General features: G+C 41.7%; 1 protein-coding gene across 1 annotated transcript; it reads right to left on the bottom strand.

Moving 5' to 3' along the window:
* Positions 1 to 124: 124 nt before the first annotated feature.
* On the bottom strand, positions 125 to 20,775 carry PDGFRL (platelet derived growth factor receptor like). Its single transcript, XM_054295732.1, has 6 exons — positions 20,706 to 20,775; positions 13,064 to 13,358; positions 5,693 to 5,844; positions 4,127 to 4,420; positions 3,704 to 3,843; positions 125 to 681 (listed from the first exon to the last, which is right to left on the bottom strand). The coding sequence occupies exons 1-6, from the start codon at positions 20,761 to 20,763 to the stop codon at positions 493 to 495; spliced, it is 1,128 nt and encodes a 375-aa protein (XP_054151707.1). The 5' UTR covers positions 20,764 to 20,775; the 3' UTR covers positions 125 to 492.
* Positions 20,776 to 21,156: the final 381 nt, after the last annotated feature.

Here is a 21,156-nt window from a genome sequence, read left to right as displayed (position 1 = left end):
AAATGAGTACACACAGATTTATGTTTTCATAATGTTCAGAAATTTAATTATTCTTGCAAAATAAACAACTGCTATTGGCTAACTTTGTTACAAGGTTTTTTTAGTTTGCTTTTTTGTTGTTGTTTTAAATGTGTACAGTACTCTTAATATTAAAATTGCACATTCCACACAGCGGGCTGACCTCCTGCAAGAGTCTGAGGGAAAGGCCATATGCAAAGGAAAGCCCAAAGAGCACCTGTTTGCAAACATGCACACACCCTAGGCATGTTCAGACTTACACTTTACTGCTTCACTGTAGTTTCATTAGCTCACTACTCACTACTGCTGGACAGAGTCAACTCTGTCGTGGCCTGTCAAGCTAGTCAACATGAAATGCACTGACATATAAAAGAAATAGTGAGAGAGAAGTTACATTTAAACATTAACAAAGAAAATTAATGGCTATAATGTCAAATAACATACAGGTCAGTCCACAATCAGAAGTCTTTTCTATCACTTCAGTTCAACTTTGGTAGCTACTGTTGTTTCTCCTTGTAGGTTCTGAGCTATACAGACATAGTTTCCCACATCTGTGTCTTCAAAATCCTCCACAAGAAGAACACTCCTTGAGATTCTTGTAGTATGGCCAATTCCTCTGTTTATCAATCTCCAGAAGTTTTGAATAATCACAGGCCTCCCAGACTGTTAACAAAACAAAACAAAAACAACCCACCCACGTAAAACAGGTGATTTCACAGTGTATTTAGTGATACCACCCCAGCACCTTGAAGCAGGAGGCTGGAGAGTTCGAGCCTAAATCCAAAAGTCAGCCCTAAGTGAGGGAACTGAAGGTGTCTGGCAGTGGCAGCAACATTGCTGCATTAAATATTGATGTACCAATAAGCTATGCCAGGTGAGGATAATGCAATGGCTCTCCCACTCCGAGCACAGGAATTGGGCCTGCCAAAGCTCTGCCTGCAGCCTGTGCGTGAGCTCAGTTTTGGGCCACTTAACTAAAGTTGCATTTAGATACCTGATCAAATAGGTGGGGTGTCCTGGGGGAGGTGTCAAGATAGATGTGTGAGCTCACTTTCAGACTTCAAGCATGTCTCAAAAAGAAGGCAGCAGTGGCATGAGGTAGCTGAGCTTTCATTCTCTTTTAGCACAGTGAATAGCTGTAGGTCACATGTTGAAAACTAATTCCTCCTCTAGTTTTAGAAAACACTACATCAGATAACATAGAAACAAACAGTAATAAGTCTCAAATACTTCTGAGTTAATCTTCACATTCTGCTTTCCAAAATGTATATGTAACTTCAAAGCCAAAAGTACAACCCCTGCCCCCCCCAACCCCTTTATATAAAATAATGTCTTTTCATGGTTGGTGTTGTTTTGGTTTTTTGGGTTTTTTTGGTTTTGGTTTGGTTTGGAGGTTTTTTGTTATTAAATAAAAGGTACTTTTTTTTCAAATTCTATAAAGGAGTTCTCTAATGGACTGGTTATGAGGTCACACTGCCTGGCACCTCAGGAGGTCACAAAATGCTGGATAAGAGAAATTGGCCCAATGACAGACAGAGGCAGTCTCTTTTCTTCCAAAATCCAGCAGCTGCTAGTCAGCAGCTTTAAGCACACTGGCTTCTGCTATACCAATAGCTGGGATAAAAATGCAAGAGAGATTTCTGTGTGGAAACCATCCTCCCTTGCCTCATGACATAGATGGATTAACCACTTACCAACATGAATACTACAAGGCTTAAGCTAGATGTAGCAATAGGTTAAGTTAGACACTTAAACAGAATCAAAGCTACAATCTCACACTTGCAAAATGACCAGTACAAAGGCAGCTCTCAGTCTTCCTGAAACTTAGGGAAGAGTCACATTGCAGTCAGTGAATGCCTAGGAAGTGGCAGGCATTACCAGCTTCAGAAAAAAAAAACCTCATAAAAACTCTTGGCAGTTGTAAATGTAATAAAAATTCTTAAACCTTTAAAAGTAATTAAGCCACTTAGCAAAGGTCTACCTCCTTTCCAAGCCTGAAAATTAAGTGCTATCTACAATCAAGTAATACTGCACACTTAATTCAAGTTTAAGTTACTTCTTAAATATAGCAAGTGGAACGTCCTTAACCCTGCTGAAAGTGAAGGTAAAGACTGTGCAAGGTGGACCCTATTTACCTGGTTAGGCTCTTGCTAGTCCATTTTTCCTCAAACTAACTGCCTGCTTTGAAGCCTGTTGCATGGAATCAGATTAAGGGTGGATCTGTATGCATTCACAGCAATTGTCAGGGAGTGGCAAAGGGGAAACAAGAAAAAAAAACCAACTGAGTGGAAAAAAACCAGGAGAGGTTACTGACTATAGAGGTAAAAGGAGGGTCTCCACAATGCACCATACCTAGGGACAAGCAGGGATTGATGTGCTGCTTCTGCTCAGGAATCAGGCAGTAGGTGAGAGCCCAGCTGCTGGGTGGTGTGGGCTGGGACAAAACCACCCCTGAGCTCCCAGCACTGAAAGCAGCAGCATGAATGGAAACATCCAGTGAATCTTAGAACAATGTCAGTCCTTTTTCTTGTATAAAAGGTCTATATGACCAGCATCACTGATGGTCCTTGTCTCTTCTCCTTACACCCCACCTTTTTTCTTTGCAGTATGTAAACACTCTCAATGAATGTTAAGTCTTCAACAAGTATGCAGTGCCTGTACTCTGACATTTACTTGATCCTTCTGTTGGGGCAGAAACCCAAACACAACTCTCCCCTCCCTATCCCCAGGCACAGCTGGAGCTGGGATAGGTTACCCTAGTGGATAAGCACAGAGGCAGGCCAGAGGCCAAAGCCTCTCTCACCCCGTAGGTGGGAGCAGTGGGAGGGTGTAGTCCTCTGTTGATAGCCCATGTGCCCTGCACTGCAGCTCTGGTATCCACAGCAAACAAGGGAGATAACCTGCATGCTTTAGCTGTTTATGTTCTATCAGTGCTAGAGAGGTGTAAACATGCACATGCCAGCATGCATCAGGTGCAGTAAAACCACTGGGAACAGCTGGGCCAGTAACAGCCAGCAAACCAGGCTGGGAAAGATGCAAAACTAGGGTGGACACTAATGAGATACAGAGTTTTGGAAGGCCAAGCTGGGTCTAGAGTGATTAAGAAATGAGCTCCTACTGTAACAGGTGAGGGTGGTTAGAGGGAAAAGAGAAGGGACCTTCAGTAATGCTAGTCAGATACATCTTACTTTGTGCAAGAAAAGAGACCACAGATTCACATTGTGTTTCCTGTGGATTCTTTCAGGTGAGGCTGGGCAGAAGCAGATTCAGCTTCAGGATATCGGCAAGCTTAAAAATTCTGTGCTGGGATAATTCATGCACCCAAGCCATGGAGAAAGAAGGGATATCAAACACAGAGGCAGCGGTGGGCCTTGTGCCTTGCCCTAGAACAGCCTCCTGATGCTGCTTGGCTTTGACCCTGTCTGAGGAAATCCTGCCAGAGGAAAAGTATCTTTGGAATGGAAATCTGACAGAGGAGTGAGCTTTGCTGAATTTGATTTTTACTAACAGGGCTCTCCAGCCTCATCCCTGTGTGACTTCTCAGGGAGACTCTCAGGGAAAGACAGGCTGAAGTTGAAAGGGGATATGCTGCCTCCTCCTGCCAGCATGCCTGAACTGGCAAAAGCATTCAAAATGCTGCCTTTGTGACGAACAAACCCTTTCAGGCAGGGCATACACCTCTTACCTCTTGCCCTGGATACTGCCACCTGAAGCTCACATCCACATCTGGCTCCCCAAGGACGGTGCAGACGACACGAACTCCGTCACCGAGTGCAGCTCTACCCGATGACACCGCGATGGTGGTTGAGGGTGGGCCCTTGGGAACTGAGACAGTGTTCAGAAACAAAAAATCAGCTGCTAAAGTTAAACACACTGATAAAATTGAGAGTCAGTTTTGAATCAGTCTGCTTAATGCAACAGGTGTTTTAGACCTGCAACTTTCCCCTTTCAACTGGGAAACTTGCTGGAATTTAAACTTGATAAATGTTTTATCACATATATTTTGATCAAGATTTTAAAACTCACATTACTTATTTTACTTTCTAAAAATTATTTTCTTAGTGTCAGCAGAAGAGTCAATTTAAGCACAGAGAAAACTGCACTTTACCTTCCACATATAGTAGGTGATATTTGATGGAAATCTGAGGTGCTCCCTGTGACTCTGCTTTGCAGTAGACAATACCTTTATGATCAGAAGAAGGGTGCTGGAAGACAAAACCCTTCTTTGCATCATAAAAAATATCAGTTCCATCTGTTTCAATTTCTTCTGCTGGAAATTCCCTGTGAAGAGTCACTTTTGCTGAAGGAGTAGTAACACGGCATGGGATGACTGCAGGTTTGTCTGGGTTCAGGTAGACAATCTCAAAATAACTGGGAGTAGGTACAAAAAGCTCCTCTTTGTCTGTGCAGAAGAGATAAGATAATTACAGAAATAATTACATCTTGGTTAAACAGAAAGAAAAGTACATTTGACAAGAGAAAATAGCTGTGAGCAACATTTAAAACAAAAAGCTTTGGCTTAATTTTAATATGCACCCACAAAAGAAAAAAGAGCATTGCTTGCATTAAAGAAACATTAAATTGAAAATAAAAATGAAGTATTTTTTTAATCCTAAGAAAAGTTTGGAGTGTCTTTTAGTAAGCTTCCAAAAACTTATCTGGATCAAATCACCACTGGTAAGATAAGGACTATTAGAAAAATATACTTTTTGAAGCTACAACTTTTTATACCTATGCTTTTAGTCAAAATGTTTGATTTACTGTACTAAGTAGAGGAAATATTTAGTGCCCTCAGAATCACAGTTGAGCAGTATTTCTGTAATTGGCATGCTTCTTGGAAACCTAAATCTGAAATTCCTCTTTCTAGCACAAGCATTTATACAATAATTTGACGGAAAAGTTTATTCCAGCCCTTCTAAGGAATGTATCCTAAAAACATTAAGCTCTTCTTTCTCATGGTCCAATTTAACTCCAAAATGTATTGCAAACAACCCTATCTTACCATTTTGTACTAAAACATTTTCTAGGCACAAATACTTTAGCTCTAATGAGGCATCAAAGGTTGTTTTACTATTCGGAACACTTTCCAGAAGAAAAAATGAACCATTTGATTTCAGCTCTGTTGTACCAAGCAGCTGCAAACTGTGCACAGGCTCTGGGGGACATCATGAGCACTTGAAGAGTGTTTTGCCTCTCAACATGCTATAAGGATTCCTCAGAGAAATTGTGGCCTTACTGAGTTTTTTAAGGCACTGCAAGTAACTGGAATGAAGTGACAGTGGGAGAGAGTGCATGGGGTCATCTGAATGCCATGACAAAATGAATCTTCTGCACAGATTTATTTTCTTTATCAAGACACATTTTCAAGAATTATAACATTTTTACTAGTTTTGTAGAAAATCCTCAGAAAGTCTGTTATAAAGTATGTGCTTTTCATTGCATTATCCATTACTTTGGGTATTTTGCATAATCTGAGGGAAAATGGACTCAAAAAAAAAAAAAATCACACTAAGCAAGTAATTTTCTGCCCACCAACAGAGTCTTCATTAACATCCACTAAAAATAGATGAAAACTGTGGCAGTAAAATCTTGACAATGAAATCACTGATATAGCATTATTCCTGCCTTACCAGCAAATATATTTCCATTAATAATCCCCCAGTGAGTTAATTACCTGTGAAAAAGATGTATGTTGACCCTGTTTTAGTCTCATCCTTCCTGCATTTGTTACCATTGCACAGCTGAAGCCAGCAGCTGTATTCACCTGTATCTGCTGCAGTGGAGTTTGCAAGGATCAGCTGACTGTGCCTGTCAAGCTGCTTTATGCTGCGGAAAAATAAAAACAAAAGGCAAAGACAAGCACAGATGTATTTCCTTGTATGTTTCTGTCAGCTCATTTCCACTTTTGATTTTTTTTATTCCTTCTCTGCAACTGAGCACTTTTCACTTTCAGAGCTCCGTTGCCACTTCCCCTTTTGGTCCAGCAGAGATTGCTTACATGAGCAGTTTTATTGATTTTAACTACATACAAGAACTTGCAAAAGTCTTGTACAGTTAATTTTTGGATTCCTTCAAGTCTCCACTTTGAAACTGGGCTGTGACTGTTCTAGGCCATATGTCCATCTATGTTTTGGCCTAGTTTGTCCATGTATAGCCTGTTCCTTCATTCTACACATCAACCCACATGGACCTCAGTCCTTTTTCAATACTGTAACACTGCTTCAATAAAACCTAACAAAGATGACTGACAAGTAGCTAGTAGCAGGTACTCTACTGACAGTTTGCAGTTTGTTTAATAATTTCTGCCTGCTTTCAGTGTGTATGTTTTTCCAATTTTTAACATACCAGTCCAAGTTTCCACTTGCAAAGAGCTGCTACCTCAGCCTGGATTTGTCCTGCAAATTAAGTCATTTTGCAAGACCTACTCCTGTGGTCTAAGCCACCTCACTGGAGTTTCCTCCACATCCCTTGGCTATTTTAGAGCATGACCCTGAGAACAGCTGGAAGTGAACTGGCAGTGCCATCACGTAACTACACAAAATTCAGCCTGTGTGATTATTTCAGACTTGATTTGCTTTTTTTTTTTCCTTCTCCAGGCACATCTCTCAGTGGATTGACATTTGCAAATGTGCAAATATTTATAAATATGCAGACATTTACATAGATACTGACAATTATTCTAAAAGGCAAAGGTCCTATGTTATGAAATACAGCAGCTACAGTCTCACCTTGTTATTTTTTAATATATTTTAAAGTTTACCTTCCTGGCTCTTTCTGGCAGACAGATGGTGGTGTGGTTGGCAGTCTACTGGGTTGACTTTAGATGGATTGCAAAAGCAATGGCCCAAAAGTACCAGTTCTCAGGGAATGCTGTCAGCACAGCCTCGTGGCAGTACTGATGCACTCTGCTGCTGCTCCAACCCTTAAAAATATTATTTTCAACCAGCTGCCTCTCATGGTAGTGGATCTAGGTCATGAAGGGTTCCCTCTTTCCTTTGCAAGACGTTGAGTTACAAGGTAATTTCTTTCTAATCAAGTCAGGAATGATTTTTTCCAATATAGGTATTTGATAATGAACTTCTTTTTAGTGTTTTAAAAGGGATTTGGACAAATATACACCTTGCATTAAGTCTGAACAGCTCTCATACTCATTCAACTGTGGGTTTTTTTGAATATTTATTGCCCTCCTAATCCTTACTATTGTGGTAGTTTTTCTGTAAGGCAGATACCTGACTGAATAATTTCTTTCCAGGATTAGCATCTTTGAAGAAAATGTTATTCTTTTTTAAGAGTTTTGTTTAACTGTCCATTGCAGGCAGAATAACTGTTCAAACAGAGGCCACCACTTCAGCTGCATGTGCTTCCCAGGAGTTCTGGTTCCCCAGGTGCTCTGCCAGCAGTTTGCACAATTAGCAGCGATCACAAGCAGCAGTGCACATAACCCAAATCTCAGCCTTCAGCCAGGCCAGCAGCTCAGAGATTAAAATACACCAAATACACACCTCAAACACAGATAACTGAGAGCTGCCTTTTCCAGTAAGCCCTCAGACACCATTAGATCCACACCAACACAGACACACATGGATCCACCACAGGGCAGTTTTGAGGCCTGCCTCAATAAACAGACAAATCACAATTCCTATCCACTAAAGCACTTGCTCTACCCAACCATGTCTGATTCTGTTTTTTAGAATCATGTTACTATGGTGCATTAGCCTTTCCATTTTTAATATATGCACTACCTCACACTATAAACTATCTTCAGTTTTTGGGTAACTTTTGAGAGATTCCTATCTGCAAGAGAACATGCTGTGTATCATACCCAAAAGGAAGAAAAGATAAACCCAAAACATGTCCTAGTCTGTATTATTACTGTTTAGTTTCACAGTTCACATTTCACAGGCTATATGACAACCTCAGAATAAAATGTTCTCCAAAGATCAAGTAATAAATGTCTACAATACAGGGCAACCATTATGCCAGAACTCTTCTGCCTCCAATCATTAATGCAGACACTGAGCTATAGCTTGAAATCCCAACAGATAGCAAAATAAGGTCAGACTTAATTAATTATTGTACAGTGTGTTCTTCTTAACTGTGAACAAGCTATTCAGTAATAACCTAGCAAGGCAGTCATCCTCAAACATGCAATAACAAAGTCTGGCATCTGAGAGTACAGGTGTTGAAACTTGAGACATGACCATACTAAGCAGACAAAACAGGCCATATAAAATAAAGTATAAATGGTAAATTCTGCAGCTAATCAATATTTCCAAGGTGAATTATCATTTTATTAGTATTTCATTAGTATTTTAGATGCTGGGAAATGTGACCCAGAAGCCAAAACCTTGCTGCATTGCAGATGTCACAAAGCAAAAATGTTGTATATACAAACATTACCAGACTGTTTAAAGATACTAGAAACATAGCCCAAAATCTTATTCCATACATTCATCTTATCAAACTTTAAATAAAATTCAGAAGACTTTTTGTGAGAAAACTGTGCCACATTTAGAAGCTAAAACATATATTCATGTAAAAATCTCTACAAAGACAGTGTACATAGCATCACTCAAAGAGCATCTACCCAACTACTCTCAAGTAGCTGCATTCATACCGACAAAAGAGAGCTTATCTCAAACACACACTCACTAGGACAGGAACATAACACCTTGCTGTTTTACACAAGAAAAAAATCCTTAGCTTTAAAACTTCAAAGCACAAGCAGCAAAATCAAATTCAGTTATACACATGAGCACAAGTGACATCCCACTAAGCCTGTGGGATGCATTCAGTGAAAGCAGTCTAATTTCAGTCTAATTCTGCCCCCACCACACCCAGTTTCCTCAATATTTGTGGTAGTGCTCCTGTCCAGACATCTCCTCTCACAGGAATGTACATGTGATGCACATCCAGCTGTTTGCTCCAGCTTCTTCCATCAGAGCAGCTCCATTTTGTGTCAGTTTACTTATCAGACAAAGTCAAAAGCAGCTTGCCTTCAGCAGAGGAGACCCAGGCTCCAGCCAGGCAGCACAGAGACTGTGTGAAGTCAGAGCAGCTTTCTGCTATAAAGCTTTAGTAAAGGGAAAATCCGCCTGCCCTTATTTTTATCCCTCTCTTATGTTGTAGATCCAGTTTCTGGGTGAGCCTCCAGTCATTAATTTGTTATTCACAGTCTTACAAAACAGCATTCCAGCCTTTCCATGCTAGGGGTGCAAGAGCAGCCTCTGACTGTTAACACCACCAATGTTTTTGGCCAGTTCAGCCAGCACCCAAAGTTTTCAGACAAAAAGTATTTAAGTGCTGCACAAAGCAAGAGAGCATTACAGATAATGCTGAAGTTCTGCAGCAAGCTTATGTGTGTCCTTAAGCTGGGAACCATGTCTGCATGATTCAAGCTTTCTCTCAAGAGCTGTATGGCACACTACAGTCTCTAAAGCTGAGTAAATTGTCTCAGTGTGTACTGTTGTGTACTCCAGTTAGAGCAGTGGAAAGGCTGAATTTCTGCTCAATCTCAGCAAGAAGCAGCCAAAGAGTCCTCCTCCTCCTTTCCACTCAGCATCTCTCACTCCCTCAGATATGATAATTATAGCACATGTAACAGCTCCAGACCCATTAAAACCTGAGACTCTCTAGTACAGTAAGTAAAATATTTTATTTACCAGGTTGTAGAGTACGCCTACAAGAACAAGTTCAATGAAAGCATAGCCACTAATACTACAGAAATGGCTTTTCTAATGAAAATCTTCCTTTTTAGAAAAGGCATATTGTTCCCCAGATTGCTGTACTCTCCTTACCATATGGGTGACTTTAAAATGTGGTAACCATAGAATGGAGGCAAAACATCTGAGTTTTATCCCTACTTCTTTTTGCAACCTCCCATAGAAAATACATTACATTGATGCTAAATTTAACTAGTTGCAAGCTAAAATGCCACAGTAGTTGAATTTGTACATACCTTCTATTATTTAAGGGGAAAGTAGTGACTGGAGGGCTGAGCATCTGTTGCTATGAACAGAAGAGCTGTAGTCATCAGTCCCCAGCAACTGCAGGGATCTCATCACCAGTGTCTCTCCTCCTTTTCACTTTTCCTCTGGCACACCAACCCACTCCTTCTTCATTTTCCATTACCTCCTTTTGGCCCCACCACATCCCCCTGCTGCTGCCATCAATTCTGGTTTGCACCAGTGCCCCAAGTCCAGCAAGACCCACATGGAAATCTGAGGTAAAAAAGGCCCAGCCCAGTTAATTAGCTTGGGTTTTGCCCCACACCTCACTAACTGCTAATGAGGGGATTATCTTATACTTGATCTTTAAGTACTCAAAAATGTTAGAAGATACTGGACATATATCTACCTAGATCATTAAGCAATTTCTGCTGTAGGTTATTAATTGCTAATAAGTTTTCTGAATCTCCCCCCTCAGCCCTATATTCATGATTTTGTTTTAAAATAATGAAGGTAATGTATTAATAAAACTTTTTAAATTGCCTACTGCAGTTGATGCTTGGTGCATGGTGTGCATATTCCATGAGGAAGATCTGAGCTCCTCTGGAAAGGTCATAGCTTTACTGACCTTTTCTATTGCCAGCTCACTTACGAACACTGCCAGCTGAGCTGAGTAACATGGTACCTTTATGGTACTTCCAGTCAAAATCCATCAAACCTTTCTGAAACCACAGAACATAAATTTCTAATTTCACATTCTGTAGAGCAGACTTTGTTTCACAGGCACCTATTACAGCAAAGACCTTGAGATAATTAGCAAAGCCATGCTAAAAATGTGATCAAAATGTAACAATGGAGACATTGCACAGGATTCTGTGGTCACTGTCTCCATAAATTATTACTATTCTGTGACTCTGAAATCTGCTTCTAATCTATGCTTTCAATTTTTCTAGTTAATTTTAGGATCTTCTGCTTGTATTCAAAAGTGATTATTTAGTCAAACACAGCCTCACTGCTTTAACAACTTATTTCAAAAGCAATGACCATTATATTTCAATACAGATCCTTAAGTACATGCCTTACATACTTCTAAAAGAAAAGAAATACTTAGGCAAGTTACATCTCCCCTATCAAAATGTTTTACAGCACTTATTTTATGTGGTGCAACTAACTTTTGTTGCATGGTTAAACTACCACTGTTAACTTGACTGAGTACAAAAATGTAAATTGCTGAAGGATCCCAAATTACTTCAAACTGAAAACCAGAAAATTACACAATCATGACATAAATATCTTTTTTCTGTTTTCCCAAACTATCTCAATTTCTTGCATCACAGAGAACACTTAATTTTGCATGAGAAGAATACACAATCAAATAACTAATTAGGAAGCATTCAGATTCCTCTCCAGAAACCCTGAATACTCACCCTGCCTTCTTCAATGCCAGATTCTGACACACAGATGGCATAGCCTGGAGGTCTACAGGACCAAACCACGCCAGCAACCTATGTGCAAATGCACAAAGCATTAAGAACGACGCCGCCACCGCTACATGCACACTCCCTGCTGGTTTGCTCACCCAGCCCTGCTTGCTGGAGGGCAGGCCTGTACTGCAGCTAATAAACGCCACCTGCTGAAAGAATCCGGGATAGAACAGTATTCCTTGCAAAAGAACAAGCAGTAGCAGGTTAAAGAGGCCTTTGGACAGATACTGCTGTGATAAGCCCACAGCAGGAACCAGCCTGCTGCTGTAACTTACTGTGGCAGAAGCCTTGCACTCAGCCAGGGCAGTCCTTGAGCACCTCAGCCAGCAAGGGACAAGCACACAATGGCACAGAGAACTGGCTCATGAATTACAGGAGGATGTGCTAGAGATCACAGTGGGTAACTGCCATTCATCAACACTGCCCTTGGGAAACAGAAGTGGAAAGAAGTAGTATATACCTGAAAAACTAATTAACTGGGAGTGACTTTAAGGTAACATCACACCTGTAAATAATGTACTGGTAATGAACACTGAGATTCAGATAACCTGAGTGACTTAGTGAGAGCACACTCACTTGTACTTCATTTAGGAACAACAGGACAAGAGCAGCTGACATCTTGATTCATACCTCTGTGTCCCTCTCACCTAATAATCCAAGAAAAGCTCCTAACTGTTCTTTCTTTGGGTATCACTCACAGTGCTTCACAGTCTCCATAAAGCAGCCACTGAAAACAAACACTTCTCAGAGCAATAAAATGCCTGTGCAAGACATCCTTAAGCTCCTTATATGCCCCTCCTCTTTCTAAACCAGAACTAAATGACTACATTTAATCTACATTTAGCTACGCGTACTACCCTGAAAAAACCAGGAAGGTAATGTATGGAGAGTCTCAGAAAAGATACTCAGAGCAACAGGACACTCAGATGGTGGGGCAGTCAGTTCCTCTTCCTGCTCTAACAAATCTTTCTGTGGTTTTCATTATGATGTCACAAGATGAAAGAAAAAGCTTTCCTCACTTTAAAGTAATAACCCTCAGCATTAAACTCAGATGCAACACAAGCCCTGCAATTTCACTTGCATGCAAAGGCAACTCTGACTGAACCACTACTCTCACGTGCTCCTTAGCATGAAGGCTGGTGTATTTTTTGCTAGTTAAGAGATGTGGGTTTGAGTCTCTTCAGGAAATTAACCTTACTACCTTACCTGGTAGCCACGTTAGCAACCAGTACAGCCCAACACGAGCAGATCTCTGCAGAGCAACAGAGCTGGTAGTGAGCACCTGACACCCACACACACATTTTGAGAGTTTTACTTTGGACCAACCCTAACATGGTTCCCTGTTTGTGGCTGGATCAAATGGTGAACAACATCTTCATTTTAAATTCATCTGAAGGAAACAGAATTCACATGCTGTAAGACTACCTCACAGTGCAAATGGTGATGACTAAAAATTGCTCATCCTTTTTGTGGACACTAAAAACTATAAAATAGAACATCACGACCGTAAAAATGTAGATGAACACACAAACAAACTAAAACACCAGTGGTGCTGAACACAGTAAGAGAAAAAATGTTCTGGATTTTTCCTGCAAAAAATGAAAAATAGCTTACCTGAGTCTGGAGTCTTTAAAGGTGTCTAAATAAGAAGGATAGCTCCAAGTGACATTACTCCCCTTACATCGCAGCTCTATGCTTTGTCCTGCAGCCAGGCTTAAGGTGGCAGCTAGTTTCTGGAAATGACCTTTATCCATCACCTGTGTCAGTATGGACTGCGACTTCAAAGAGGAGTCCACAGACTCTCTCTCCTTCATTTTGGCATTCTTGGGTTTTACTTTCTTGTTAACAGGCCTAATTTTGTTTTCTCCAGGTTCTTTGGGACGCTTACTCTTCGCAGGCTGTCCAATAACTGGTAAAATAAAGAAAAGAAGGCAATGTTACTGATTAGAAAAAAGTTTATATAGTCCTTTGGGAAAAAAAAATCTTCTTTATTATCCCAGAGAATAACTGAAGTTTTGTTCTTCCTAGAAAAGATACATAGAACTTAGTAAGAGTTAATTTCCTTAAGTTTTTGAAGTCTGCCATGACCCATTTTCCTGGGGAAAAAGGAAAAAAAAGAAGAGAGCTTTCAAGAACATGTGGAAAATCTACACTTACATAAACAGAGAAATATGCAAGGTATGAAAACTTTACAAATGGTAAGAGAAAGAAGTACAACACTTCTATCTGCAGCCACTTTTGTCATTTCCACCTCCTGGCGTTGCCATGCAGTGCTCAATGCTACACCAGCTCTCCATGTTTGTGTCACGTGCCCATCACTTCTGCATGGCCTCTTCACACACCACACTTCCACAAGGGACACACGAAGAACTCACAAGTGTAGAACTTCATGGCAATTTATAAAATACTAATAGTGATGCAGGTTTCCTAGTTTACAGTAATTACTGAAATGCAAGTGATACTTCAGTCACTTGAAGGTGACTTACTTAAGTTGTCACTTCTCCATAAGAGCCATTTATTTTGACAGTCCAGATAAAGACAGAATCTTATTTAGAGAGAAATAATTAGAGATTTCATTATCTCCTAGAGACAACAAGGATGCCCAGTTGCCTTAACAAAGGAAACAGAAAGAAAAAGTGAGGTGTCTCAAATATTTAAAAATAAAAACAAACAAAATATTCTAACTTTAATTGACATCAGGAAGCACAGTTCTTCTGTGAGACAAGCCTAAAACTGCTTTTGCCAGACACCAGAAACACCACTAACTGCACCTGACAGCTAATTCTTGTTTTCCACATGGAAACACTGAGGTATTTCATTGTACAAATCAACCAACAGGCTCCCTCTGGAATGAAAAACTCAGCATACTCACATACTCAGCATAATTACAACTGGTACAGGCTGCCAGTATGAACAGCAGGACTTCCAGATTGCTGCCACTGATGGCTCCTGTGACACTCCTCAAACCCCAGCTGGACACCTTGCACTGAGTCAGCTTCGACTTCTCCAAGTCCAGGCTGATGCACAACACATTTCTTTTAAACAACAAAGTGCCTTGTGAGCACAAATGTAAAAGCCAGGAGTTTGTAGGGAGGGCCTGACCCACTGTAGCCTTTTTTCTTTGCATTACATTAGAAAGGCTACAGTGGGTCAGGTCAATATTATTTGCGCTGGCACCACCTAGTATCAGATGCCAATCCGGGAACAGGGCAACCACTCTGCTCCTTTGATACTACTCTCCTGAGCTTCCAACAACCTTCAGCTCAAGGGGTCTGTGAACCACAGTTGTCATGATTTTATCGTGCTTGGCTGGTTTTGGGTTTGGGGGTTTTCTTGTATTTTTTTAAATTATATTGTCCTTGGTTGTTTTCCTTTATTGATTTGTCTGGTCAATTTTGAAAATTACAAAAATTTCACATAAATACCAGATGCCTTCTAGTTTTTGTATTAAATAAATAAATATTCATGTTTCTCCAATAACATTCTCTCCAACACAAATACTTTTAGAGAACTTCAGGGTTTTTGACTGATTTTCTTTCCAGACTGACAAGTCCTACTCCAATTGTTCCTGTAAAGAAAATGCATCTTACAACAGTTCAGTTTCACCACATTTGGCTAATGGCAAGAACACAATAGCAGACTGTACACTGGGTTCAAGGTATGCTCAGATCTAGTTGTACATATCAATGGTTTCTTCTTTCCTGTCTAAACAGCTCATTACTTTTCAAGATAGCAATATTAGGAAGTGACTTTTTGTTTAAATAATCAAGTGTAATTCCAAGACCACTTTCCTACGTACGAAATATTGGTTAAAAATTCATAAGTAGAAACCCATCAAGGCATACATGAAGTTAGAACAGTTTGCGTTATTTAGCATCCACCAACATGAAATGTGAAGTCCTATTTTCCCTGCCCAGTTCTTCAAAACTGAGAGATCATTCTACAACTCTTTACTGACAGTTTTCTTTTCTTTTAACAGATACTTAAACATGCTGAAAAGCATGTGCCTGACAAGATCCCGGTTAAATTGAGCTGGATAAAAGCAATTCTATCCATATGGCAAAAAGACTAATTCCTAATCTTGATTTCCTATTAGTTATGATTCCATGAGAAGTCTTCCCTTGTCTCACAGCACACTGGTTCCCAAGGAATCTTTTACAACAGGCTTACAATAAAAGCTTTTGGGAATCCAACTACATCAACCAACTCATCCATGGCCACACTCTTACAAAAAGTCCTTACAGAACCTCAGCAGATCCAAAGAACAAAACTTCTAAATGAAAAAAAAAACCAAAAAAAACAAACAAACAACCAAACCAAACAAACAAAAAAAAAAAAGAAGAAAAAGGTAGTCATGCCAAAGCCATACTGACATAACAGCAATTCATTAGTTCAGTTTACAGAATACAGACATCTGGCTTTGTGCCTCTACCTCCTCCAAATATTGTAAAATACTGGGATATTCCACTTCACTGGAAAGCTACAGTTCTTTGATGTGATATAGTGATTGCAGTGATAACACAATCAATTCAGTTGGAAAAGAGCTCTGAGATCATCGAGCCCAACCTCTGATCAAAATCCACAATGTCAATTAGGCCATGGCCATCCAGTCTTCCCTTAAACACCTTCAGGGACAGTGATTCCACCACCTCCACTGGCAGCTCATCCCAATGTCCAATCACGCCTACTGTGAAGAAATTCCTCCTAATGTCCAACCCAACCTCCCTTGGCCCAGCCTGAGGCTCTGTACTCTCATCCTGTCACTTGCTGCCTGGGAGAGCAGGCCAAACCCCACCTTGCTACCACCTTCTTTCAGGTAGCTGTAGAGAGTTATGAAGTCATCACTGAGCCTCCTTTTCTCCAGGCTAAGCAACCCCAGCTCCCTCAGCCACTCCTCACAGAACTTACCCTCTAGACCCTTCACCAGCTTCACTGGCCTTCTCTGGAAAAAGACAAGTAATGACAAGCATCTGGGCTAAGGCTTCACCAATTTCAGATTCAAATTTCTTTTACAACTCAGGTGTATATCATAATATCTTGGCACTTAATTAATGTTGCTAATTTTCTCTATCTGATAACTGATTCTTTTGGCATGTTAATGAGATGTGCTCTAATGATTCTCCTCATAGAGAAAAATTATATTTCAGAACCTGCTCTTACAGTGCTTCATAGGATACTGCACTCTAAGTTTCTTCTACATTTATCATGTCACCATTTGCCATTAAAACCTCTCTAAGCAGCTCCATAGGGAACATGGGTGTACACAGATAAATTTTTAAATTTCACTTTCTATAGATGCTCTTTCTTATCCCCCATTCCTACCAGTCATAAAAATTCTGCAGCCATGTCTCCCTGCCCCATCATGGTACATCAGAAGAAGAAAAAGTATTTATGGCTGATTTTATCCTTTTGTAAGCTGTTTCTCAAGCTCTTTTGGTCTGCTTTATTCTGGTTTTTATATTTAACCCACATGTGAGTTAAGGAGCCTCCTCCTCTTATGTAATTACCCCTTCCAAAATTAAACACATCAGTGGTTTCTTTGTCTTTTATTATTCCTGAAAGAATATTAGAACTACAGTCAGGCCTTTCCACAACAACATCTGAATCCAATTACTTGAGTACTGCTCCAGAGCAAGTCAAGAATTGCTGCTCTTCTGAGGGGCTCTCTGAATAGCTGCTGTAAGTCATTATTTGTGGCCATCTAAACAATTGCATTGTGCACCACACCTCGACGTGTGTGACCCAGCCCATGTGAGGCGAAGTTATCCTTCCTTTTGCTTTTCTATCCAGTCCTTGCTGCCCCTCTGGTTTTCCTTAGCAGAGCAGTCACTACACATTGCGTGGTCAGTTACCAGGTTGGTTCCTCTCCACAGGGCTGGCATTTCAGCCCCGGTGACTTTTACCACCAAAACCCACCAGGAAACAGATTTAACACAAAAGTTTTCTTCAACACATACTGCCACTTCTCCCTTGGGTAAGCTGTTCCATCTTAGTGAAATTCCATCCCACTACTGTGCATTAGTAGTGGGAGGTTCCACTGACAGGCCCCACAAGCCTTTTGCATAAGCATTCCCATTTCAAATCGGCCATTCCAGTTCCTTGTTGAACTTTCCAGATGACTCTGTAGCAGCACACAAGCTTTGGCTCAGCCATCCTTTTTCTTCCCCCTCCCCATCAAACCCTACTGAAATTTGTTCAAACTACTCTTTGACATTTCCACTCCTTTTTGCCAGCCTCGATCCTGACATTATTTCTAAGGCACATGGACCCTGCAACCTCATCCCTAGGAAATGCTTGATCCCATACTGTGTGCTCTGCCACACCTGAGACTCTGCCTTTAAGAAACTGTTAAAGACTCCCCTATGAAAGCTTTCCAATTTGAAGTGCCAGAAGCCTGGTTTTGATTTTCCCAAGATTAAGTTTTTCCTCTCCACACAAGCTCCCTCTGTTTCATGTTTCTGCAGTTCAGCGAGTTCACACTCTCCTCCTACACCACACTCCCAGCCGCTCAGTGAGAGCCTTGTCTGCCTGACCTTGTGCTTCCCTGCAGGTGACAGCAGGGGCATTTCAGGAAACACATCAGATGAGCTCTTACCTTCCTACACAGAAAACCTGGTTCTGCCTCTGTTGCACCTCCCAAAGGGGTGAGTTTCCAAGCAAGCTGCGGCCATGCTCCTCCCCAACACTCCCTTGTCTTTCCAGATATCTACTGACCACTTCTAGCACCACTTCTAGCACCTCTTTTGCACCTCACAATCCGGTCTTCTGTTTTACCTGAATTAAGTCTTTTTATGCCAGGTAACAAAATTAACTGCTACAGTATTACCCAAGGTAAAGAGGATACACAATAAAATCCCTCCAGGGACACAGAAACCATCACCAAGAATCCTCCAATTCCTTATGCAATCTGCAAGATTTTCCCAAGAAAGGGAACAAAGTCAAGCAGCCCATTTATGCAAGCACATGAATATGCCACGTTTGGGATATTTCACTCTTTCACCAGAGGTATGCACTGAGCCCTCACTGTTTCAATAACATTGCACTGCCTAATGTTGCACTGCTTTAGTGCAACAGCATTCCTTATTATATAATAAAATATAATAAAATTAAGAATTAGAAAAAATATTAATTGAGAAAATGCCTCATTTCTACCACTGATCAGCTCCTGAAGTTGGTTCTAAAGAGGCACTGTACTAATTTTCAGCTACAACAGTACATTTGGGATCCCAAATAACTGATCATGCCAAAGTAGGAGACTATGCATCCATATGCCACCAAGAAATGTATCATGCAGCACCTTTGCTCCTGGTTGACAGTATTTGTCTTACCCTATTCTTTAATGTCTGCCCCTCGTTCTCACAAATGTTACCCACACAACAATATCAAAATGGGTGTTAGTTATACAATCCTAAAAAGCATTTGTTTTTTGAGCCATCTCCTACATCCACACGCACATTCCACTAGTCTCACAGATGAACAGGTTATAACTCAAGAAGGCCCCTGATCTTCAAGTGCCAGCCCAGAGAACGAGGAGCAGTGTGTGAGCCTGGTCTCCCACAAGTACAAGAGAGTCACCTTCACTGTCCACCAGACATAGCCACCCCACAAGGCAGGTCCCATGCCACATCTTGGCACCATCAGAGACTGAGAACTCTCTCACTTACACTGATTAATTCCTCCTTGAAGTGAAAATAAATTAATCGTGAGGTCATATTTTAAAAGTAAATTTTAAAATATAAATTAAGTGTGAGATTACCATGAAGTATAATTAACCAGCAGGATTACTATATGAGGAAAGAGTCTTTGTGATTACAAGTAATGTAACAGAACAAGCTGGACACATATAATTTGTGATACTTCAAACAAAAAGTTAATCATGCAAACAGTGCCAATCTGGAGGGGCATGTTTCATTAGTTCATAAATTAATATGAGATAAATTAGGAAGAGTATTCTGAAATTGCAATTCCTACATTAGGACTTCTACATTTAGCTTTAGACAAGAAATTCTTATTAAATATACTTGGTTACTTTCTTCCATTGCTAAGCTTCTGGATAGCAGAGGGGGGAGCACCCAGTCACACTACAGCATAAACATAAGAAACTGACAAGAACAGAGGCTTGGGAAATCTTTCTGAAACCCAAGTTACAATTTATTCTGTTTTTATTGTCTACTTCTCAAACAGAAACCGCTTTTCTTGATGTGGTATACACAGACAAGATCTTTCAGCAGAAATCCTCTCCTGCATCAATCTGATCCACAGTGGAATTCCTCTGCATGTAGGCATGAGAAAAACTAGGCTGGAAAAGGCTTCTGGAATTCCCTTCCCATCTCTGTTCAGCTGCTCTGAGCGATGCCCAGTTGAGCTCTGACTTTCCCAGAGGCTGGAGACTCTACAGCCTTCTCTGACAAATTCTCTCTATGTTTATCTTAGGGTGGAGGATTTTTTATGTTCTTATAAGAATGTTTTCCTTATGACCTACTAAAGTACTTGTGGTACTTGCCTTTCACCACGCACCTAAGAGCCTGCCTCCTATTCACTACAAACCCTTCCATGCGTTATGCAGGCCTTGATCCCCAAACCCTTCCACACTGAAAAACAATGGAATAACTTTTTTGTTGTTTCTTCCGAATAAGTATTGATAAGTTCATTTACATTTTGCAAGGGGGAAAGAGTCTTCCTTTTGCTAACTAAAGTCTACCTAAATCAAAAATTAGTTACGGATGTCGCTTCCCTACCAAGACTTTCTCACAGCCTGAAGCGGCTGTGAGAAAAAAGTTATGAGAACGTTTCTCATAATATTCAAGTTATGAGTGAAGTTCGATGCTCTCAATCGAACAACGATGCAAGAAGCCAAATTTTTTTTGGTTGTTTTTTAAATCCAAGCATCACACCCAACGCTGTCCCACGTCCAGCTGTGTCCCCTCCTCAGGCGCCACAGGGAACAGGACGCGGATTGAGACGTTCTACCCCAAAGACAGCGGGCGGCAGGAGCAGCCGGGGCTGCTGCCAACGCCTCTCCCCATTCTCAAACCCACATTTTCGCCTGAAGCTTCGGGGACCTGCTGGCCTCACACGACGCGAGCAACCCGGCTTCCCTCCGCCTACTGCCCAGCGGGACGGGAGCCCCGCCGCCGCCCCTCCCGTGATGGCTCCCGCTCCCGTCCCCGAGACGGTCGGGCCGGCGGGTACGGCTGGGGAAAGGGAAGCCGGCAGCGCCTCGCAAAGCGGGGGGACCCGTCGGGCGGCGGCTCACCGTGTGGCAGCGCTCCCTGCAGCAGCAGCAGCACGCCGAGGAGCACCCAGAGCCGCATGGCGGGAGCGGCCCGGGCGCGGCGGCGGCGGGGCGGGCGCGGCGCGGGGCGGCCCCGGGGCGCCTCGGCGGGGAGGGGCCGGGGCCGGGCCGCTCCCACCGCTACACTCCATTCCTCGCTGGGAAGCCGGTGTGCGGAGCGGGGCTGCAGCCGTAGGACGTTCGGGGACACCGGGGGAGGGCTGTTCTCGAAGCAGCTCCTCGGTGCCAGCTGCCCGTCGCCCTACGAGGCTCTGCACAGGTCCGGCTGTTTGCGGCTGCCCTGGGACCCACAGCCGGCTGGGCAGAGCGGAGCACGGGCGGTACCGCAGGTGACCCGGGGCTGCACTAGGGCACTGAACGGTGCAGGCCTGAGACAGCAAAAACATATTTTTACGTCAGACTGTTGCACTTG

This window comes from Melozone crissalis, unplaced genomic scaffold, assembly GCF_028551555.1.
Source record: "Melozone crissalis strain CALT ecotype California unplaced genomic scaffold, PUWL_Pcris_2 ptg000006l_1, whole genome shotgun sequence".
Taxonomy (NCBI): Eukaryota; Metazoa; Chordata; class Aves; order Passeriformes; family Passerellidae; genus Melozone; species Melozone crissalis.
The sequence above is the reverse complement of the archived record's forward strand: the minus strand, read 5'-3'. Positions and strand labels throughout refer to the sequence as shown.

Bases quoted from the DNA above. Each gene is read 5' to 3' on its own strand.
- PDGFRL (XM_054295732.1), bottom strand. From the start codon at position 20,763: ATGCGGCTCTGGGTGCTCCTCGGCGTGCTGCTGCTGCTGCAGGGAGCG. The intron at 13,359-20,705 runs GTGAGCCGCCGC...TTATTTTACCAG, and splicing joins GCAGGGAGCGCTGCCACACG to TTATTGGACAGCCTGCGAAG. The intron at 4,421-5,692 runs GTAATTAACTCA...TCTTCTGCACAG, and splicing joins AACATACATCTTTTTCACAG to ACAAAGAGGAGCTTTTTGTA.